This window comes from Ranitomeya imitator, chromosome 4 (assembly GCF_032444005.1).
Source record: "Ranitomeya imitator isolate aRanImi1 chromosome 4, aRanImi1.pri, whole genome shotgun sequence".
Taxonomy (NCBI): Eukaryota; Metazoa; Chordata; class Amphibia; order Anura; family Dendrobatidae; genus Ranitomeya; species Ranitomeya imitator.
Window position 1 is genome coordinate 192,973,629 of NC_091285.1, and position 24,844 is coordinate 192,998,472.

Genomic DNA, 24,844 nt, shown 5'->3' on the forward strand with positions numbered 1-24,844 from the left:
TATGTAGGGGGGAACCACTGTTTGGGCACACGTCGGGGCTCAGAAGGGAAGTAGTGACTTTTGAAATGCAGACTTTGATGGAATGGTCTGCGGGCGTCACGTTGCGTTTGCAGAGCTCCTGATGTGCCTAAACAGTAGAAACCCCCTACAAGTGACCACATTTTGGAAACTAGAACCCCCAAGGAACTTATCTAGATATGTGGTGAGCAATTTGAACCCCCAAGTGCTTCACAGAAGTTTACAACGCAGAGCCGTGAAAATAATAAATAATTTTTCTTTCCTCAAAAAAGATGTTTTAGCAAGCAATTTTTTATTTTCACAAGGGTAACAGGAGATATTGGACCCCAATATTTGTTGCCCAGTTTGTCGTGAGTATGCTGATATCCCATATGTGGGGGTAAACCACTGTTTGGGCGCACGTCAGGGCTCGGAAGGGAAGTAGTGACGTTTTGAAATGCAGGCTTTGATGGAATGGTCTGCGGGCGTCATGTTGCATTTGCAGAGCCCCTGATGTGCCTAAACAGTAGAAACCCCCCACAAGTGACCCCATTTTGGAAACTAGACCCCCCAAGGAACTTATCTAGATGTGTGGTGAGCACTTTCAACCCCCAAGTGCTTCACAGAAGTTTATAGAGCGGAGCCGTGAAAATAAAAAATAATTTTTCTTTCCTCAAAAATTATATTTTAGCAAGCAATTTTTTATTTTCACAAGGGTAACAAAAGAAATTAGACCCCAATAGTTGTTGCCCAGTTTATCCTGAGTATGATGGTACCCCATATGTGGGGGTAAACCACTGTTTGGGCACACGTCGGGGCTCGGAAGTGAAGTAGTGACTTTTGAAATGCAGACTTTGATGGAATAGTCTGCGGGCGTCACGTTGCATTTGCAGAGCCCCTGATGTGCCTAAACTGTAGAAACCCCCCACAAGTGACCCCATTTTGGAAACTAGACCCCCAAGGAACTTATCTAGATATGTGGTGAGCACTTTCAACCCCCAAGTGCTTCACAGAAGTTTATAACGCAGAGTCGTAAAAATAAAAAAAATTTCTTTCCTCAAAAATTATGTTTTAGCAAGCAATTTTTTATTGTCGCAAGGGTAACAGGAGAAATTGGACCCCAATAGTTGTTGCCCAGTTTGTCCTGAGTACGCTGGTACCCCATATGTGGGAGTAAGGCTGGGTTCCCATTGCGTTATGGGACCGCGTTTAACGGACAGCGTTGCACGGCGAAATTAACGCCGTGCAACGCGTCCATTAATGCGCCCATTGAAGGCAATGGGAACGCGCTTCACTAGCGCGTGCCATGTTCGGCACACGCTAGCAACGCGCCGGTGATTCCTGGCGCGCCGCGGACGCTGCTTGCAGCGTCCGAGGCGCGCCCTCGGTCCGTTCCCCGCTCTCGCAGATCGGGGATCTGCGAGAGCGGGGACGTTACCGCGACCCCGACCGCAGCCCCATAGAAAACATTGTGTTAGCGCAATCCGCTAGCGCTAGCGCTAAACGGATTGCACTAACACAATGTGACCCTAGCCTTAACCACTGTTTGGGCGCACGTTGGGGCTCGGAAGGGAGGGAGCACCATTTGACTTTTTGAACGCAAGATTGGCTGGAATTAATGGTGGCGCCATGTTGCGTTTGGAGACCCCTGATGTGTCTAAACAGTGGAAACCCCTCAATTCTGACTTCAAAACTAACCCCAACACACCCCTAACCCTTATCCCAACTGTAGCCATAACCCTAATCACAACCCTAACCCCAACACACCCCTAACCACAACCCTAACCCCAACACACCCGTAACCCTAATCCCAACCCTAACCCTAATCCTAACCCTAATCCCAACCCTAACCCTAATCCCAACCCTAACCACAACTTTAACCCCAACACACCCCTAACCCTAACCATAACCCTAACCACAAGCCTAATCTTAACCCTATTTCCAACCCTAGCCCTAATTCCAACCCTAAATCTAATTCCAACCCTAACCCTAAGGCTATGTGCCCACGTTGCGGATAAGTGTGAGATTTTTCCGCACGAGTTTTGAAAAATCCGCAGGTAAAAGGCACTGCGTTTTACCTGCCGATTTACAGTGGATTTCCAGTGTTTTTTGTGCGGATTTCACCTGCGGATTCCTATTGAGGAACAGGTGTAAAACGCTGCGGAATCTGCACAAAATTGACATGCTGCGGAAAATACAATGCAGCGTTTCCACACGGTATTTTCCGCACCATGGGCACAGCAGATTTGGTTTTCCATAGGCTTACATGGTACTGTAAACCTGATGGAAAACTGCTACAAATTCGCAGCGGCCAATCCGCTGCGGATCCTCGGCCAATCTGCTACGGATCCACAGCCAATCCGCTGCGGATCCGCAGCCAAATCCGCACCATGTGCAAATACCCTAACCCTAGCATGAACCCTAACCCTAACCCTAGTTCTAACCCTAACCCTAACCCTAGCCCTAACTCTAACCCTAACCCTAGTTCTAACCCTAACCCTGGTGGAAAAAGAAAAAAAAATATTTTCTTTATTTTATTATTGGCCCTACCTATGGGGGTGATAAAGGGTGGGGTCATTTACTATTTTTTTATTTTGATCACTGTGATAGGTTATATCACAATGATCAAAATACACCTGGAACGAATCTGCCGGCTGGCAGATTCTGCGGGCGCACTGCGCATGTGCCCGCCATTTTGGAAGATGGCGGCGCCCAGGGAGAAGATGGACGGACACCGGGAGGCCCGGTAAGTATAAAGGGGAGAACTGAGCATGGGGGGTGGATCGGAGGAAAGGGGGTGGCATCGGAGCACGGGGGAGCGGGCAGGAGGACGGGGGAGCAGACAGGACGGCGGAGGGGAGCGGACCACAGAACAGAGGACCGGGGAGATCGGTGGCATTGGGGGGGTACACCAGTGTTTCCAGCCATGGCCGATGATATTGCAGCATCGGCCATGGCTGGATTGTAATATTTCACCAGTTTTTTAGGTGAAATATTACAAATCGCTCTGATTGGCAGTTTCACTTTCAACAGCCAATCAGAGGGATCGTAGCCACGGGGGGGGGGGTGGGGGTGAAGCCCCCCTGGGCTAAAGTACCACTCCCCCTGTCCCTGCAGATCGGGTGACATTGTAGTTAACCCTTTCACCCGATCTGCAGGGACGCGATCTTTCCATGACGCCACATGGGCGTCATGGGTCGGATTGGCACCGACTTTCATGACGCCTACATGGCGTCATGGGTCGGGAAGGTGTTAAGGGAAAAAGAAATCCAAACCTACAGGGCACTGTGTGAAAAGTGATTGCCCCCTAAACCTTAAAACATAAAATAACTGTGGTTTATCACATCTTTGGGTAGCTGAGTTTAAATTCCCTACCCACACCCTGGCCTGATTACTGTCACACCTGTTTTCAATCAAAAAATCACTTAAATGGGACCTGCCTAACAAAGTGAAATAGACCAAAAGAACCTCAAAAGCTAGACATTATGTCGCAATCCAAAGAAATTCTGGAACAAATGATAAACAAAGTAATTAAGATCTAGCAGTATGGAAAATGTTATTAAGCCATTTCTAAAGCTTTGGCACTCCAGCGAACCACAGTGAAAGCCACTATCCACAAATAGTGAAAACATGGAACTGTGTGGAACTTTCCCTGTAGTAGCCGGCTAAAAAAAATTACCCCAAGAATACTTCGACAACTCCTCCAAGAGGTCACAAAAGACCCCACAACAACATCCATCCAAAGAATGGCAGGCCTCACTTGCCTCAGTTAAGGTCAGTGTTCATGACTCCATCATAACAAAGAGACTGGGAAAAAAATGGCCTGCATGGCAGAGTTTCAAGACGAAAATCGTTGCTGAGCAATAAGAACATAAAGGTTTGTCTCAGTTTTGCCAGAAAACATCTTGATAATCCCCATGACTTTTGGGAGGATACTGTGTGGACTGACGACGAGACAAAAGTTGAACTTTTTGGCAGGTGTATGTCCCATTACATCTGCGAAGTAAGACTGCATTTCAGAAAAGGAACATCTTGCCAACAGTAAAATATGGTGGTGGTAGTGTGATGGTCTGGGGCTGTTTTGCTGCTTCAGTACCTGGAAGACTTGCTGCTTTAAAAATGGAACAATGAATTCTGCTGTCTACCAAAAAATCCTGAAGGAGAAGGTCTGACCATCTGTTTGCGACCTCAAGATGGATTGCACTTGGGTTATGCAGCAGGGCAATGATACAAAACATACGAGCAAGTCAGCCTCTGAATGGCTTAAGAAAAGCAAAATTAAGTCTTTGGAGTGGCCTAGGCAAAGTCCTGACCTTAATCCAACTGAGATGCTGTGGCATGACCTTAAAAAAGGTGGTTCATGCTCAGAATCCCTCCAATGTAGCTGAATTGCAAAACAATTCTGCAAAGATGAGTGGGCCAAAATTTCTCTGGAGCATTGTAAAAGGCTCATTGCCAATTATTGTAAACGTTTGATTGCAGTTGTTGCTGCTAAGGGTGGCCCAACCAGTTATAAGGTTTAGGGACAATCGCTTTTTCACACAGGGCTCTGTAGGTTTGGATTTCTTTTTCCCTTAATAATAAAGACCTTCATTTAAAAACTGCATTTTGTGCTTACTTGTGTTATCTTTGTCTAATATTTAAGTTTGTTTGGTGATCTGAAGCATTTAAGTGTGACAAACAGGCAAAAGAATAAGAAATCAGGAACGGGGCAAACACTTTTTCACACAACTGTAAGTATACATAGCAGCATTCATGGACTGTGGATGCGGTATTGCATCTACCCAGCCTGTCTCTCTATGCCAGCAATGAAACTCCCCTGATGTCTCGACACACAGAAACGCGTCAGGAGTAATTGGAAGCATTTGTGGTCTGCTGATCCTTTTTGGGGTACTGTATGGCTGTATTAATGAGTGCTCCCTTATATGGAGGAACATTTACATAGCGGATCACTAGCAAACATCACCAGGACCTGTGGGTGAGGTTGTTCCACTTGGTTTTGCTTTGTTGCTTTTTAGGTTTGCTGTGTTGTTTTTGGCATTTGCACTAATTAATACTATTATATTATTGTAGGTTACATATTAACAATCTCTGCCCAAATCAATTTATGTTGATGTGACTATGTTTTATAGCCAGGAGACTTTTTATATTATACTTATTAAAGGTTATATTTTATTCATCTATCCTTGCTGCTATGTGTTACCTTTGGACCGGTAGATAGTTCTAATCTCCACTTTAGGACATTTATTGTATCTTTCTGAACACAATACTCACATTGAGGATCCTGGAGGAGTTCAATATTCAAACCCCCAGAGAAAACTTTTAATGGGAGTCTGTCACCAGGGTATGTTTGCTGCAAATCAACCAATTCTGTGAATGCTGAGCCCTGTATAACTCCGCCAATACCACTAGCAGCTTTCTGTGTGCACTGTGCATAGGCAGAAAACTGCCAATCAGTGGTGGCGTGTGGTTATACAGAGCTCATGAATATGGGGAACTATATGGATGCAGGCTTACTAGTCCTTTGGTAGTAATCTCCTGCTGATAAGACATTGATTTTATCAAAATAGTACCAAGCAGCTCAGTAAGTGACACGTCGCTGCAATCAGGATCTTTGCCCCTACATGGTGCAGCTTTCAGATTCAATGTCAAAACCTGGTGACAGAATCTCTGTTAAGACATGACTACGCTCAGATTCAGAAACATACTTGTACATGTTAAATGAAGCTATACAGAATAAAGAAAAGATAAGAATTTAAAAGGATGCCATTTACCTCCAGGTACTGTGATTTCCTCCCACATTTCAAAAGACATTCTCATAGCGAATTTAAATTGTTAACCCCAATGGGGACAGCGATGATAATGTCTATAAAGCGTGGCGTAATATGATGGTGCTATATAAGCAAAGCATTATAAATAAATATAAATTTACAAGAATATTACCGTTGCATTTATAACTATCTGGTAGAAGGTGCTTTTTTTGTTGAAGTCCAAACTACCATTGAGAATAACATTTACAGTGTTATGGTTTGTCCCCTCAGGATCAGAAATGAAGAACAGGCCATTCTCAGAACTTGGTATAACCTAAGGAATAAGTGCAACATATAGCAATAGTAAATATAAACCAAATATTGTGCATAAAAATACATCCGCCATTGACTTTACCTGTAAAATAAAACTCAAAACTTATCATAGCATATGCAGTTTAAGCAATATTGAGTATTGGAGCAGGGAATGTATTCAGCAGAAAATAAGTACCAGGCTGTATATGCCAAAGCAACACTCTTCACATATTTGATCACAGAAATATATGACAATGTCGCAGTACATGCTTGGATTCTTCTTTTCTACTTTCCCCACCTATCCTTCTGGTTTCAGTGGTAAATACTGGCATGAAAAGATTTTAAGTGATTCAATTCTACCCTTGTTCAAACTGAAAAATAGGATACTATAGCTCCTATGGAACTAAACATCTGCAGACACCCAGAACTATATCATTAGTGGCAGCAAGATTGAAAAAAAATGAATAGATCTATGTAGCCCAATATACAGTTGTGCTCAAAAGTTTACATACCCAGGCAGAATTTTTGCTTTCTTGGCTTTTTTCAGAGAATATGAATGATAACACCAAAACCTTTTCTCCACTCATGGTTAGTGGTTGGGTGAAGCTATTTATTGTCAAACTACTGTGTTTTCTCTTTTTAAATCATAATGACAACCCAAAATATCCAAATGACCCTGATCAAAAGTTCACATACCCTGGTGATTTTGGCCTGATAACATGCACAGAAGTAGACACAAATGGGTTTGAATGGCTACTAAAGGTAACTTCCTCACCTGTGACCTGTGACAAATGCCAGGAAAATTGTTCGGAATGCAAAGAAAAACCCACAAATAACATCAGCTGAAATACTGGACTCTCTGAAAACTAGCACTGTGGCTGTTTCAAGATGTACAACACGGAGGCACTTGAAGAAAAATGGGCTGCATGATCGAGTCACTAGAGGAAAGCCAAATGATCCTGATCAAAAGTTCACATACCCCATTTCTTAATACCGTGTATTGCCCCCTTTAACATCTTTTGTGGTAGTTGTCGATGATGTTCATTATTTTCTCAGATGGTAAAGCTACATTGTAACATAGTTATTAAGGTTGAAGGAAGACTTTAAGTCCATCTAGTTCAACCCATAGCCTAACCTAACATGCCCTAACATGTTGATCCAGAGGAAGGCAAAAACAAAAACATGTGGCAAAGAGTAAGCTCCACATTGGGAAAAAAAAGTCCTTCCCGACTCCACATACGGCAATCAGACTAGTTCCCTGGATCAACACCCTAACAAGGAATCTAGTATATATAACCTGTAACACTATACTTTTCAAGAAAGGTATCCAGTCCCCTCTTAAATTTTAGTAGTGAATCACTCTTTACAACATCATGCGGCAGAGTTCCATAGTCTCACTGCTCTTACAGTAAAGAATCCGTGTCTGTTATTATGATTAAACCTTCTTTCCTCCAGACGTAGAGGATGCCCCTTGTCCCTGTCTCAGGTCTATGATTAAAAAGATCATCAGAAAGGTCTTTGTACTGTCCCCTCATATATTTATACATGTAATAAGATCACCCCTTAGTCTTCGTTTTTCCAAACTAAATAGCCCCAAGTGTAATAACCTATCTTGGTATTGCAGACCCCCCAGTCCTCTAATAACCTTGGTCGCTCTTCTCTGCACCCGCTCTAGTTCAGCTATGTCTTTCTTATACACTGGAGACCAGAACTGTGCACAGTATTCTAAGTGTGGTCGCACTAGTGACTTGTATAAAAGTAAAATTCTGTTCTCCTCATGAGCATCTATGCCTCTTTTAATGCATCCCATTATTTTATTTGCCTTTGCAGAAGCTGCCTGACACTGGCCACTAAATGTGAGTTTGTCATCCACCCATACCCACAGGTCTTTTTCAGTGACATTTTTGCCCAGTGTTTTACAATTAAGCACATAATTTATCCCCATTAAAGCTTATTTGCCCACTCTTCTCGGCAAAAAGCCTCCAGCTCCTGTAAATTCCTGGGCTGTCTTGCATCAACTGCACGCTTGAGATCTCCCCAGATTGGCTCAATGATATTGAGGTCAGAAGACTAACATGGCTCTAGAAAAATGAGCTGCATGGTCAAGTCACCAGAAGAAAGCCATTACTGCGCAAATGCCACAAAGTATCTCGCCTACAATATGCAAAACAGCAGAGACAAGCCTCAAAATTTCTGAAACAAGGTAACTTGAAGTGATGAGACCAAAATTGAACATTTTGGCTATAACCATAAACGTTACATTTGGAGAGAGGTCAACAAGGCCTATGATGAAAGGAACACCATTCCTACTGTAAAGCACGGAGGTGACCAGGTTCATCACGTGCCTTACCTCCTTTGGACACTGTGGACATATATCACATGCGGCACTCTGAAGTTTATTCATGTTCATTGGTGTAAATGTATTTATGTGTCTTGTACTGTAATGTAGATGTATTTAATGTGTTCTGCACAGAATTGGGGCTAGGATAGAATCTTAAGTAGTATAGGACCATAGGAGGATTAGAATAGTGGGGGCATCATAGAATAGGATAGCATAGACAGCATAGGGGTTTAGCAATTGGGAGGAGTTATGGGGCATTGTAGTGCAAAGTCAGGGGATATAGGACAGCCTTGCCAGGGCAAGGTGTGCAGTCAGGGTGAAGCAGTGAGACAGCATAGTCTGACAGCTGTGGGGATAGAGGTGCTACAGCAGGAAGGAGCCCCAGGCTAGGAGTTGTGCAGGTGGTCACTAGCAGAAACAGAGACCAACCCATAGAGGATCTGGGGCAGGTGGAGATGAGTGGGCAAACCTGGCACCTTTTCCTACTGAAGCCAGACCTGGGACTGGTAGAAAGCTGGTGGGACTGGAGCACAGATGGGACAAAGATTGTCCAGAAGTGAAAAGGGGCTGCAGGAAGAGAAAAATAGCCGAGGCTGCCCGGAAGGCAGTTAAGTGCAGGAAATGTCGCTTTGTGTGAAGTGTGCTGCATGTGAGATGAATGAAATGCTGTTCAGTAAAGATAAACCGTTGGAAATACACCCTGACTATGAAGTGATTTGTGGAGTTCATGAACGCGGAGCTGGAGTGACAGAAGCTAAGGGGACTCTGATGGTAAATATGAGTGTACTGCTGTAAATGCTGCACATGCAGCAGAAGGGACATTGTGTTTTATCTGTAGGGTGCCAGGGTGTAGGAACACTACAGCCCATTGCTACGAATACCACCCTAGCTGCCATACAGTGGATCGCACATGTTTTGGAGATGTGTGAGCTACAAAAGCACAGGAAACTTGGTCAAAGTTGAAGGAAAGATGAATGCAGCACGTTATCAGCAAATACTGGAGGCAAGTTTGCAATCGTAAGCCAGGATTCTGCACATGGGATGTACATGGCAGTTCCAACATGACAACGATCCAAAACATAAGGCTCAGTTGACCTGTCATTGGCTACAGCAGTGAAGGTTCTGGAAAGGTCATCTCTGTCTCCTGACCTCAATATCATTGAACCACTCTGGGAAAATCTCAAGCGTGCAGTTGATGCTTGACAGCCCAGGAATTTACAGGAACTGGAGGCTTTTTGCCAAGAAGAGTGGGCAGCTTTACCATCTGAGAAAATAAAGAACCTCATCCACAACTACTACAAAAGACTTCAAGCTATCATTGATGTTAGTCGGGGCAATACACAGTATTAAGAAATGGGGTATGTGAACTTTTGGTAAGGGTCATTTGGCTTTCTTCTAGCGACTCGACCCTTTATTCTCCAAGTGCCTCCTTATTGTGCATCTTGAAACAACCACACCACTAGTTTTCTGTTCTGAGAGTCCAGTATTTATTCATGTTATCAGGCCAAAATCACCAGGGTATGTAAACTTTTGAGCACAACTCTATAACCCTGCAGAGAGTTTCATAGTCTCACATGCAATAGAGTAAGATAAAAAGAGCTGATGTGCATGTTATGGGTTAAAGGACAATATACACAGAAATTATTTGATTTTAGCTCCTTTCCAAATCTGCTTTTTGGATGTTGCTACCTGTAAAGGTACCGTCACACTAAGCGACGCTGCAGTGATACCGACAACGATGTCGATCGCTGCAGCATCGCTGTTTGGTCGCTGGAGAGCTGTCACACAGACAGCTCTCCAGCGACCAACGATCCCGAGGTCCCCGGTAACCAGGGTAAACATCGGGTTACTAAGCGCAGGGCCGCGCTTAGTAACCCGATGTTTACCCTGGTTACCAGCGTAAACGTTAAAAAAACAAACACTACATACTTACCTTCAGCTGTCTGTCCTCTGGCGCTGTGCTTTCCTCTGCACTGTCAGCGCCGGTCAGCCGGAAAGCAGAGCGGTGACATCACCGCTGTGCTTTCCGGCTGGCTGGCGCTGACACAGGATGCAGGAGGAGTGCAGAGAAGCAGAGCGCCGGGGACAGACAGCTGAAGGTAAGTATGTAGTGTTTGTTTTTTTAATGTTTACGCTGGTAACCAGGGTAAACATCGGGTTACTAAGTGCGGCCCTGCGCTTAGTAACCCGATGTTTACCCTGGTTACAAGTGAAGACATCGCTGGATCGGTGTCACACACGCCAATCCAGCGATGTCTGCGGGAGGTCCAGCGACGAAATAAAGTTCTGGACTTTCCTCAGCGACCAACGATCTCCCAGCAGGGGCCTGATCGTTGGTCGCTGTCACACATAACGATTTCCTTAACGATATCGTTGCTACGTCACAAAAAGCAATGATATCGTTAACAATATCGTTATGTGTGACAGGACCTTAATAAGCACTCCCATCAACATTTTAATTATTTAATATATTACAATCATCATATGGTATTATATAGCATGGTGCACTTACAATTGCTCATTTTTTCCTTTGCCCAGCTAATTCTTCTATTTTACATTAGATCTCTGTCATCATGTGTGAGACGCTGAGTCACTACTCATGGACAAGCTGTGAGACAGGGTAGTCAGGAGGTCCAAGGTCACATAACAGGAGGGCTTGTAGTACAGGGGGGTGAGTTAAAGGCGTGGTTAGGAACAATCCAGGGTCAAGTGCCAGAAGGGTATGTCAAGATAAGGTACAGTGCCTTGCGAAAGTATTCGTCTCACTGGAACTTTTCAACCTTTTCCCACATATCATGCTTCAAACATAAAGATATCAAATGTAAATTTTTGGTGAAGAATCAACAACAAGTGGAACACAATTGTGAAGTTAAACAAAATTTATTGGTTATTTTAAATTTTTGTGGAAATTCAAAAACTGAAAAGTGGGGCGCGCAATATTATTCGTCCCCTTTACTTTCAGTGCAGCAAACACACTCCAGAAGTTCATTGTGGATCTCTGAATGATCCAATGTTGTCCTAAATGCCTAATGATGATAAGTATAATCCGCCTGCATGTAATCAAGTCTCCGTATAAATGCACCTGCTCTGTGATAGTCTCAGGGTTCTGTTTGAAGCACAGAGAGCATCATGAAGACCAAGGAACACAACAGGCAGGTCCATGATGCTGTTGTGGAGAAGTTTAAAGCTGGATTTTGATACAAAATGATTTCCAAAACTTTAAACATCCCAAGGAGCACTGTGCAAGTGATCATATTGAAATGGAAATAGTATCATACTACTGCAAATCTACAAAAAACCCAGCCGTCCCTCTAAACTTTCATCTCAAACAAGGAGAAGACTTGATCAGAGATGCAGCCAAGATGCCCATGATCACTCTGGATGAACTGCAGAGATCTACAGCTGAGGTGGGACAGTCTGTTCATAGGACAACAATCAGTCCTACACTTCACAAATCTGGCCTTTATGGAAGTGTGGCAAGAAGAAAGCCATTTCTCAAAGATATCCATAAAAATGTTTAAAATTTGCAACAAGCCACCTGGGAGACACACCAAACATGTGGAAAAAGGTGCTCTGGTCAGATGAAACCAAAATCGAACTTATTGACAACAATGCCAAACGATATGTTTGGCATACAAGCAAAACAGCTCATCACCCGGAACACACCATCCCCAATGTCAAACATGGTGGTGGCAACATCAGGGTTTGGGCCTGCTTTTCTTCAACAGGGACAGGGAAGATGGTAACATTGATGGGAATTTGGATGGAGCCAAATACAGGACCATTCTTGAAGAAAACCTGTTGGAGTCTGCAAAAGACCTGAGACTGGGCCTGAGATTTGTCTTCCAACAAGACAATGATCCCAAACATAAAGCAAAATCTACAATGGAATAATTCACAAATAAACGTAGCCAGGTGTTTGACTGGCCAAGTCAAAGTCCAGACCTCAATGCAATCAAGAATCTATGGAAAGAGCTGAAAACTGCTGTTCACCTACGATCTCCATCAAACCTCAATGAGCTCGAGCTGTTTGCCAAGGAAGAATGGGCAAGAATTTCAGTCTCTCAATGTACAAAACTGATAGAGACATACCCCAAGCGACTTAAAGCTGTAATCGCAGCAAAAGGTGGAGCAACAAAGTATTAAGTTAAAGAGGTCGAATAATATTGCACACCCCACTTTTCAGTTTTGAATTTCCACAAAAATTTAAAATAACCAATAAATTTCGTTCAACTTCACAATTGTGTTCCACTTGTTGTTGATTCTTCACCACAAATTTATATTTTGCATTTGTATTTATTGTATTGTATTTTATGTTTGAAGCATGATATGTGGGACAAGGTTGAAAAGTTCCAGGGAGCTGAATACTTTCACAAGGCACTGTAGTAAAGCAAATAAATAGTCAGGGGCCAAGTCGGGAGTCAGATACCTGAAGTCAAATAACGTCAAGAGCAGCAAGGATAATTTACAAGAATAGTCATGGCAAATCCTAGGTCTGGCAACAAGGTTAGAGGAAAGAGACACAGGGCTAAGCGAACACACCTAATTAAGCAAAGCTACAACTGACACTGACTACCAACAGCTAGCCAGCTAAGTAGCTAGCAAATGATTAAGAATGGGAGCCACCTTTGGAAATGCCCTCGGACTAAACCAGATTGAGCAGTAGGGCTGTCAATCAAAATGTTGATAACGCAGCACGCCCCAGGATCAGATTGGATAACTGGAATGTCACTCACAAAATTTACAGTCCATCACACTCCAGATCCCATAGGACAGCTGAGCTGTCACTCACAGCATTCCTTGTGCACAGTCAATGTGACAACGTGATTAAAAACTGACTAGCTGAATCTTTCTAAGCTCTATGTAGAAACAGGAGGTAAATTTTCCCTGTATGAGCCATGAGTCATCACTGCAAGAGTCTATGGCAGGGGGAGGAAGGAGCAGCTAGGTCAGGAATTGAAGAGGGAAATGATAAATGCAGGGACAAAAACAGAAAAGAGAATTCTTGACTGAATAGAAATGCAAGTGAGCAATTGCATGTACACAGTGTTATAAGATATGATGATTGCAATATAGTAGAAGGATAAAAACTTTGCTGGAAGTGGTTCTATAATGCTGGAATCAGGAGGCCATATTAAAGCTCGGGTGAGTAACATTCACAAAATGTGGATGTGACTGGCTCCATATGCCTGTTCACATAGCGGACGAGGGCAGAAGCTGCCTGCTACTTACATGCACTAGTATAGTCCATAAATTGGACCAAAATAGAGCATGGTGAAATTTTTTTTCATTCAGACCATTGGTCTGTGTGCAAAACCAACACATTGGCTATAATGGATGTATGTGCTCTCAGTGTGCTGTCTGTGGTGCACAAGAATAGCACACGTCTGTGTGGCACCCCAGGAGTCCAGTTGCCACAGTGGCATTGCCTCCCTCACAGCGGGTGATGTCATGCCTGGAAGCAAGGAGGGGGTCCCCTTACCAGGTAACACCAGCATCCGACACTTTTCCTACTCCAGACCAGAAGGGGGAGCTCTAATACCCGGTTTCAGGGCAGCTTCCCTATAAGTTCTGGCCTGGAGATGGAGTTAGTTAGTCTGAGTCTGAGAGAGTAAGGAAGAGGAGAGAAGTCAAGGAGAACCTAAGGAGTGGAGCTGTAACCAAGCTCACCCCAGAATGGAGCGCTGGCTGACAAAAAAGGATGCCAGAGTCCTTGACTGTGTGGGTGCTGTACGCCCCGACAGCTGAATCTGGAGGGCAGGGGACTGCAAGCTCCCTGGCCACATCGGACACCCGGAAGCAGACAAAGAGCCCAAGGCTGCCAGTGAAAAGGCAGTGCTCATGATAGGCTCACGCTGTCTGCGATACAGGTTAGAAGCAACATGCAGGAGAGGAACTTGAGCAGAGCTTAAAGTAGCAAGGACCTAAGAGAACAGCGCAATAGGAAGGCCTCTGAACCCACCTGGCTAGGTGTAGCCCAAGTTGCTTCCAAGCTACCCGGATTCCCAGTATCATCTGTTACTTGTCTTGGCGGAGCCCAAGAAAGGGCACAAAGAGAAACCCTGCCGCGCCCCCAGACATCAGGCGGCGGGGAGCAGGAGGCCCTGACTTGGAAACACTCAGGAGCTCAATCTATCCCGCCTGTGGAACAGCCTCCTACTACAGTAACAATACCCAGAGTCTGGCTGAGGTTCACTAGGAGGGAGGAAAATGTCCAACCCGGTGGAGATCCCGCAGCGGCCGCAGCCCTCGTAATGCCACTATCAATGCCGTACATACCAGGAGCGGCTTGGTTACCACAGTAGTCAGGGGGGTCGCACACCCTAAGGAGAGACTACTGTATGTAGTTTGTTTGAAGTGTACCCCCTGTCTGAGAATCAAAAAGTCAGCATCCTTACTGGCCAGTTAACTTGTGTGGCCCAGAGGGAGGTAAAGTACTGGCCGGATACTGATAAAAGAACTGTTAAGCAAATATTGGCTATGCTGAAGGACATCTTTGACACCCGCACTGCAGCAGAGATAAAAATTAGATTCTTTGCGTGCAAGCAAAGGGTGCAGGACAGTATATGGGACTATGCCCTTAATCTTCAGGAGGCGCTGCGGGCCATAAAGCAGGTTGACCCCGATAGCATGCAAGATGAGGATAGATTGCTAAAAGAGCAGTTTATTGAGGGACTCCTGTCCAACACCCACAGGACACAGCTGCACATCATGACCCTACAAAACCCTGACCTGGACTTAGCGCACTTTAAAGATAGGGTCATCCGGGTGCTGCGTGAACCAAATTCCAGCACAGCGTCCTCTAGGCGTCCAGCGATTATTTACCAACAGGAGGATCCTTTTCCCAGATCCCCGTTGAGGCCGAAGCGCAGACCCCAGATAATAACTCATCTGCAGACCTACGTCTCCAGGTTCAAGAGCTGACCAAAAGTGTGGCTGCCCTCACCACAACCATGCAGTCCATGCAAGTGTCCCCAAAGGAGAAGATCCAGCTGGCCTCCAGTCCAGATGACGTCCCATGGTGGCAGCAGAAAAGAATCCCACTGACCAGAGGGAGAGATAGCAATCGCTACGACCAGGACTGACAGCCCATCTGCCGCCATTGCAACAAGGCAGGGCACATCGCAAGATTCTGCAATATAAATGAGCAACCCATGGGGCAGAGGGCCAAACCCCAGGAGTAAGACGACCAGGCCCACAAAGCTGGTGAGACAAGCACTGTATGTCAGAGGACGACAGGTCCTCCCAGTGGTGATTGATGGCATCCCGATGAACACTTTACTGGACAAAGTGATGACTATGCCATATATTCTTTACAAACGGTACTGGGCTGACTCTGATATTACCCGCGGCTCAGATAATGATCTGATAATAGTCGCCGACAATGGTCAGCCTTTGCCGCAAGTGGGGTATTAGGGTGACCATTGAAGTTGGGGCGAGTAGAGTTGAAAGCACAAGGTCTGATAACTGTAGATATTGACCGGTGAGAATGTAACCCAATGATGACCCTAGGTAACAATGTGATAGAAAAATGTCTTGGCAAGGTTATTGTTTTATTGCAGCAGGTAGCCGAAACTGCCAGTTCCGGTGAGCAGCGAGTCCTGCAGAAAGAGATCAAAGCCCTGATGCAGAGACAACAGGTAGAGCTGGCTGGTGGAGAAGTCGGCAGCGTCAGAGTGAGTGATCCAATCCCCATTGCAATGCCCCATAGAAGTGAAAGGTTAATCTGGTGTCGAGCAGCAATAGGCCTCAGGAGTCAAGACTACCAGGCCCTGGTAGTACCCGTGTACTCTGATAGTAGGCCCACCATCCTGACAGCCAGAGAGGTAGTCGATGTCCGTAAGGGGAGGGTACCGATACGCATCCTGAATTGTGGGGAAAAAGAGTTCAGTAACAATGCAGTGGAACCCTTGCTTCCATCTGACCAGGCGGAAGACAATGGCTCTGAAGGGCAGCTGGAGGATTGGTGTCACAAGTTACTGACTCCATCTCTTTGCACCAAGAGCATGAGACTTACCGGGTGAACCAAGAATATGAGCGGGTCTTTAGCTAAAACCCTCTAGATTCTGGGCAGGTAAAAGGAGTCCAACACCACATCCCCACCGGAGATCATCCGCCCATTAAAGAGACGTACCTGCTTGTACCTCCAGCTCACTATCAGTGAGCCAAGGGTATGTTAAGGGAGATGAAGGAGGCTGGGGTGATCAGAGACAGTTCTAGCCCTGGGCAGCTCGGCTAGTCTTCGTTAGAAAGAGAGATGGTACAATGAGGATGTGTGTTGACTACAGGCAGATTAACCGCATTACACATAGGGACGCCTACCTGTTACCCAGAATTGCGGAATCATTAGCTGCACTGAAATCTGCTATTTCTCCACCTTGAATCTCACCAGTGGGTATTGGCAGGTTCCCGTGGCAGAGGCAAATAGAGAGAAGACAGCATTTACGGCACCAATGGGCCTCTGTGAGTTCAATTGGATGCCATTCGGACCCTGTAATGCACCAGGAACGTTCCAGCAGTTAATGGAATGCTGCCTAGGAAATACAAACTTAGAAACAATTCTATTGTACTTGGATGACGTCATCATCTTCTCCAAAACCTATGAAGACCACTTGAAACACCTGGCCGAGGTGTTCGAAGTCCTGTCCAACTTTGACCTTAAAGTGAAGCCATCCAAACGCTACCTGTTGAATCCCAAGGTGCAGTACCTAGGCCACGTAGTAAGCGCAGAAAATGTGGCACAAACCCTGACAAAGTCACCATTATCTGGGACTGGCCAAGACCCAACTCCATTCATGAAGTACGGCAGTTCTTCGGGATGGTAGGCTACTACCGGAGATTCATCAAGGGCATCACCAAGATAGCCGCACCCCTGCAAGGCATTCTAGTGGGCCAATCCAAGAAGGCCAAGAACAAGAATCCTCCGTTCGAGTGGAACAGCAGGCTAGAAGAATCCTTCACCCTTTTGAAGTTGGCTCTCACAGGAGATGAAGTCCTGGCTTTCTTGACTATGACCAACCATTTATACTTTACACTGACGCCCGTAATGTGGGATTGGAAGCAGTGCTGTCACAAGTGCAGAAAGGCAGAGAGAGAGAGATTGTCTACGCCAGCAGGAAGCTTCGTCCCACTGAAAGGAACTGTGACAACTATAGTTCCTTCAAGTTGGAGTTTCTCGCCATAGTCTGGGCTGTGACTGAGTGATTCAAACACTAACTGGCTTCAGCGAAGTGTACCATTTTCACGGACAATAATCCGCTGACTCACTTGGAAACTGCAAGGCTAGGTGCATTGGAACAGCAATGGATGGCCTGGCTGTCCAACTATGAATTTACCATCAAATACCGAGCGGGGCATAAGAATGCTAATGCTGATGCGCTGTCCAGGTTGCCCAATTTACCAGACAAGGGAGAAGACCCAGAAGAGCTAGAAGAAATCAAGTTACCAGCCATCCACCGCCACGAGGCAGCCCAGTGCTCCCATTGCATGAGGAACAAGCGCTATTTCATGCAAGAGGCCATATTTAACCCGTTGCCCCACCATGGATGGGCAGAGATGCAGGATAGCGACCCAGCAGTCCGCCTAGTAAAGGAGTTGCTGACACAAGCTGACTCACACCCTGGCCCACATGAAACAACTTGTGTTTCCACATGAAACACATCAGTTATGGAAGGAGAAGGGCAAGCTGTTCATCTATGAGGGTGAGCTGTGTCAGAGGAACAGCAACTCGCGCACACACAAACTGGTCTGGCAAATGATAGTCCCGAAATGGGATGCGTCAATGGTCTTCGAGGCATACAAAGATGGAGCAGGACACTTCGGGTGGAAGAAGTTGGAGGTGCTACTTTGTGAGAGATTCTACTGGATTGGCATGAGGAAAGCCATTGAGAGGTGGTGCCGAGAATGTGGCCCATGTAACCTGCGCAGGAAAGACCATAACAGCCAGCGAGCTCCATTACAGCCGATCATCACGAAGCAGCCGCTTGAACTAGTAGCTTTGGATCATGTGAAGCTGACTCGGAGTAGGGCTGAATACACCTACGCTCTGACCATAGTGGACCATTACTCAAGTTTATGTAAGCATAAAAGATGTGGCACTCACCCCAAGATTGTTGAAAAACAATGTCTTTTAATTCGCTTTATGCGGCATTAGACATCTGTGGAGAGGCGGCAGGTAAAAGTGAGGGGTGCGAGGACAGGAGAAAGCGAATTAAAGGACATTGTTTTTCGGCAATCTTGGGGTGAGTGCCACATCTTTTATGCTTACATAGTGTGTAACTCTATTGTTCTGCTATATGTAGAGCACCGCCCATGAATGCATCAATTGTGTTTTTAAGTCTGATGGAAAGCTGGTCCCATATGTTCTATAGTCTGTGAAGATTACTAGTTACCTGGTGCCGCTCATTTCGGAATCTTGTTTGTTTGGCATAACATTACTCAAGTTTCATGGCAGTCGTGCCTGTCAAAGAACAAACAGCGAAGACGGCAGCCAAAGCATTTCAAGAACATTTTTGTCGACTGCACGGTTACCTGAACAAGTGCTCACCGACCAAGGCCCAGCCTTTGAGGCAGAAGTGTTCCAGGAGTTCTGTAACCTGTACGGTTGCAAGAAAATTAGGACAATGCCGTACCATCCGCAGACAAATGGCATGTGCGAGAAAATTAACCAGGTGGTAATTGACCTGTTGAAGACCTTGCCCCTGGAAGAGCGAAACCAGTGGCCAGAGAAGTTGCCGGATTTGGTAGATCTATACAACCATATCCCAGTAAACTCCATCAACTGCACTCCGGCCTACCTGATGAGAGCAAGACCTGGCAAATTACCCATTGACTTGGACATTGGAGTTATAACACCTGATACTACACCATCAGATGCAGAGTGGAATACAGCAGCAATACCACAAAGTGCAAGAATGCGTAGAGAAGAGTTTGTCCCAAGCAAGACAGAGGCAGGAAAGACATTATAATCAGTATGCCCCTGCAGTTCCCTTGTCACCCGGAGAACAGGTACTCAAAACGTAGAGACGAGTTTACAAACTAGATGATCAGTGGGAGGCTGAACCACACACTGTTATGCCTTCAGACTTTGATAACACCAAGGTGTGCCTCATCAGCAAAGATGGAGGAGAAACCTCAGTGGGATATCGAGAGATCATCTAAAACCATGCCCTAACCAACTAAAAGAAATGATTGAAGACCAAGACATTCCTCAGCCAATGGAAGAGGTGGAGAAAAAGATCAGCACAGTACTCGGCAAGTTCCCTCCAAATTGGACAAGAGTGAACCAGGCCACAGTCATGCCCGTTTTGACCTTTCCCCAGCTAGTAGTGACAAATAGAGATGCGACTCAAGACCAGCCTGAAGATCAGTGGGCTCAAGTAGCAGATGCCACACCAGCAGCGGAGCAAGAAAATCTACCCCCTGCCAGAGGTGAATCTGTCAGACCCATGGTGAGTCTAAGAAGTTGCAGATGGTTGTCCAGCTTACCAGTAAAATGCAGGCCTACCAGTAGCACAGACACTAGTGGGTCCGCACCTGTGACAAACAACACACCAGACCAAGCTAAGTCATCACAGTTACCTGTACTGCGTAGATCCACCCATAGTACCAGAGGTCAGGTCCCAGCCCGGTATAGTGACTAAAATGTAACTATGTTAATACTTTAAATAAGTTAATAATGTGTGTAATTGCAACAGCTAAGCATGAGAGCCTACAGAGACTTACTCTATGAACTTTTAAAAATATTCATAATAACCTGTTGAAGGACAATTTTGTCACAGGACTATGTGTGGCCAGGACCTTACTTATGTATAGTTACCAACTTGGCTCAGGAATGAACAATGGACAATGACGCATGGACTAATCATCGAGAGGACAATTTTTGAGCTTTGGTTTTTGTAATTTTTATTTTTGAAATCTTGTAAATAGTTATAATTGTTCACATGTTAATATGTTTGTGTTTCCTCAGTCCGGGAGTACTGAATTTCACTGAATGTGGTACCAGCGGTCTCTCCCCTAGTTAAATTCAGTCACCTTAAGCAGCGTCGGCCACTCATTGCCGAACACCACAGGTGGTGTCACGTTAAATCCCCTACAAACTTTCCCTCATCATTTTTATTGTGCACCAGGGCCACAGACCGGGTCACCGCTGCCGTGATAACTCCCCGAAGAACTGTCTGAGACGGTTCCGAGTACCCCACGACCCTAGCAGATGTCGCATCTGTATATTACACTTGTCTGAACAAGCCCTAAGGCTACATTTATACATCCCTGTGTCACGCCCTGGTGCTGTCCGTTGTATCCTCGGACAGCACACAAGCACATTGAATCGTGACTGATCCATACTGACATCAGTTTTAAAATGGATTCATGTTTCCAGTTCTTGAGACTCATAGAATGTCATATTCTCATCCTTTTTGCAGCTTATCAGACTCAGCCACTAAAGTCTATTGGTATCTGTATATAACCGATGACACACTGAAGACATACTTTATACTTCAGCATTCCTTCCGCGTTTAATCCATTTTTAACTCATATATTGTAGGAGTCAATGGTTAAAAAAAGGTGAGGCAGTTTACCTGCTTCAATGGGAAAAAAAACGAGAAAAAAATAGAAAGCAACTAGGATGACACCTGTGAGAAAAAATCAGTCAGTTTCTCTCGGATGGTAACCCTTCCATGGAAGTGTGAGTGTAACCTTAAGTTCATGAACTGTCCCAAGATTTACAGCAAATGATGGCATGGTGTTTATTGACGTCCTCAGTTTGTAAATCAAATCTACATGATATTAGTGTTTGATTTTAAAGTTTTTGTCACAGTTCCAAATTGGCAATTCTTGCACAAAGTCCACACCCTTGTGAGTGATTTTTCAGATAAACATGACAAAATATTTCAGACTAGTTCAGAAAATTTATCTTGGGGTCCTGTTTATTTCCAGAAATGTCTGTGCTTGATCAAGCCTCTTTCTTTCAATCTCGTGCACCAGATGTCATCAAGAACACTATAAAGCTATGCTAACATCAAGCCTCGTGTATGTTCAGTATACATTCCATGTCTTCTGAAAAACTTTAGAGAAGTTCTACAACGTAAAGAAACTTTCACCGCATCGTTATTACATCTCTGCTGTAGGGATTCGGACAAAAATCCGAGAGTGGACCCTCTGGGTCGTGACTCTAGAGCCCCCGGGGTCGAGCGGACCAGATGGAATCACCCCCTATACAGGTTGTGTTAGGGGCAGGACCTCGGGGGAATGGAGACACAACAGCTAGAGCCAAAGGGACGACCCAAGATAAGGAAGGTGACCACAGAGCTATTGGAATGGCGGTAAAATGATAGGAAAACAGGACTTAACTGATAAAGACAGGAACACGAGATGGTGCAGGACACGGCAGGAACACAGGACTTGGCAGGAGACGGCAGGAACACAGGACTTGGCAGGAGACGGCAGGAACACAGAACTTGGCAGGACACAGCAGGAACACGGAACTTGGCAGGACACGGCAGGAACACGGAACTTGGCAGGACACAGCAGGAACACGGAACTTGGCAGGACACAGCAGGAACACGGAACTTGGCAGGACACAGCAGGAACACGGAACTTGGCAGGACACAGCAGGAACACGGAACTTGGCGGGACACAGCAGGAACACGGAACTTGGCGGGACACAGCAGGAACACGGAACTTGGCAGGACACAGCAGGAACACGGAACTTGGCAGGACACAGCAGGAACACGGAGCTTGACAGGACACAGCAGGAACACGGAACTAACACTGAGACAAAGCGAGAACTAAGCTGGGAAAAGATACAGGGGAGCCTTAGGGCATAGGGACACTGACAGCAGGCAGTGCACCTACAAGTCAAAGGCATCTTGCCTGGAAAGACGCCGAGAAGAAATAGCCGATGGGCGCCGCCATGTTGGGGCGGAGCCATCGGGTCGCGACCTCCCAGCAGGCCCAGCGACGGAGGAGACGCGACCGCGCATGCGCAGAGAGACCGGACGCCGAGAGCCGGCAAAGGAGGACGCAGCGCGGCGCGGGACAGGATCGCGAGCGCGCCGCGGGATGGAAGAAGCCGGGTGAGTATGCGCAGCGGGCGTGACAGTACCCCCCTCCTTAGTCCCCCTCCTTTTAAGGCTAGAAAGGAATCTTTTCATGATAAGAGGAGCATTGATGTTCTCTCGAGGCTCCCAGGACCTCTCCTCAGGACCGAATCCCTCCCAATCAATCAAAAAATAAGTTTTGCCCCTAACTACCTTTTTGGCAAGAATATCTTTAACATTAAAGATTCCATCAGTGGTACAGAGCTGAGGAGAAAGAGAGGTAGCGGAGTGAAAACGATTAAAGACTGCGGGCTTGAGAAGAGATACATGGAAGGCATTGGGAATGCGTAAAGAGGCAGGTAGTTTCAATTTGTAGGAAACATCATTAATGCGACTCAAGATAGGAAAAGGACCAATATAGCGAGGACCCAGTTTGTAAGAGGGGATTTTGAGCTTGATATAGCGAGAGGAGAGCCAAACTTTATCACCCGGAGAATAGGGAGGAGCATCCAAACGCCTTTTATCAGCAAATCTCTTCATATTATGGCTAGCTCTCTCAAGAGCCTCTTTAGTCTCACTCCAAATCTTAGAGAATTCCCGGGACAAGAAATCCGCTGCCGGTACCCCCGAGGAGAGAGAAACAGGAAGAGGAATGCTCGGATGTTGACCATAGACCACAAAAAAGGGAGATTTGGAGGAAGACTCACTGGGAAGATTGTTATATGAGAACTCAGCCCAGGGGAGAAGGGAGACCCAGTCATCTTGATGTGCATTGGAAAAGTGTCGTAAGTAGGTAGTCAGGACTTGATTAACTCGCTCTACTTGACCGTTGGACTGGGGGTGATAAGCGGAAGAGAAGTCCAAGTTAATTTTCAATAGACTACAGAGAGCTCTCGAAAAACGTGAGGTAAATTGTACTCCGCGGTCTGAGACAATATGAAGTGGAAAACCATGAAGACGGAAGACTTGGTGTAAAAAGATTCTTGCCAACTCAGGAGCGGAAGGCAGACCAGGCAACGCGATGAAATGAGCCATCTTAGAGAACCGATCCACAACAACTAGAATGACAGAGCAATCCGAGGAACAAGGTAGATCAGTGATGAAGTCCATAGCGATATGGCTCCATGGGACGGAAGGCACAGGCAGAGGATGCAGGAGACCGGAAGGAAGCTGCCTAGGAACTTTATTTTTGGCACAAGAAGAACAAGAAGCAACGAATTCGGTGATGTCTCGTCGGAGAGATGGCCACCAGTAGTGCCGAGAGATGAGGGAAATTGTTTTCTTGACTCCTACATGCCCCGCAATCTTGGAGGAGTGACCCCAACGTAAAACTCTCTCCTTGTCTTGATTAGACACAAGAGTCTTGCCAGGAGGAGCTGAAATCACTCTTAGAGGAGCGAGAGTGACGATCTTCGCAGGATCAATAATGTGAGCCGGAGAATCCTCAATGTCCTGAGGCTGAAAGGATCTAGAAAGTGCATCCGCTTTGACATTTTTATTTCCGGGTCGAAAATGAAGTTCAAATTCAAATCGTCCGAAGAATAAAGACCATCTGGCTTGTCGTGGATTTAGTCTTTGGGCAGACTGAATATAGGCCAGATTCTTGTGGTCTGTGTAAATGGTGAATGGATGAAGAGACCCCTCAAGGAGATAACGCCACTCTTCTAAGGCTAGTTTGATAGCCAATAGTTCTTTATCCCCAATGGAGTAGTTACGCTCAGGAGCAGAAAAGGCTTTAGAAAAAAAACCACAGGTCACCAAATGTCCGGACGAGGATCTTTGTAAAAGTACTGCTCCGGCTCCAACAGAGGATGCGTCGACTTCAAGGACAAACGGTCTATTAGCATCAGGACGATGAAGCACAGGGGCTGTAGCGAAGCTTTGTTTAAGGGACTGAAAGGCCTCTTCAGCCTCAGGGGTCCAAAGACTGGAGTTGACTCCCTTGTGAACTAGGGCAGAGATAGGCTTAGTCATGGAAGAAAAATGAGAAATAAATTGTCTATAGTAATTGGCAAAGCCAAGAAAACGTTGGATTGCTTTTGTTCCAAGAGGACGGGGCCAATTCAAGACAGCAGAAACCTTCTCTGGATCCATCTCTAAGCCGGATCTTGAGACAATATATCCAAGGAAGGGAAGTGAAGATTGCTCAAAGACGCACTTCTCAATCTTAGCGAACAGATGATTCTCTCTTAGGCGTTGCAGAACACGGCGGACATCTCGTCTATGAGTGGAGAGATCAGGAGAAAAGATGAGAATGTCGTCAAGGTAAACCACGACTGAGGAGTAGAGAAGATCCCGAAATACATTGTTCACAAATTCCTGGAAAACCGCACGGGCATTGCAGAGACCAAATGGCATAACCAAGTATTCATAGTGACCGTCACGAGTATTGAAGGCGGTCTTCC

The 24,844-nt window shown here is 45.7% G+C and overlaps 1 protein-coding gene across 1 annotated transcript in view; it reads right to left on the reverse strand.

Annotated features, from left to right (window-relative positions):
- The window catches only part of CDHR2 (cadherin related family member 2), a 220,419-nt gene that overhangs the window by 124,714 nt on the left and 70,861 nt on the right, over positions 1-24,844 (reverse strand). The window contains exon 8 of the mRNA XM_069764192.1: positions 5,941-6,081. Within this exon, the coding sequence (XP_069620293.1) occupies positions 5,941-6,081 (141 nt within the window). The remainder of the gene's footprint in view (positions 1-5,940; positions 6,082-24,844) is intronic.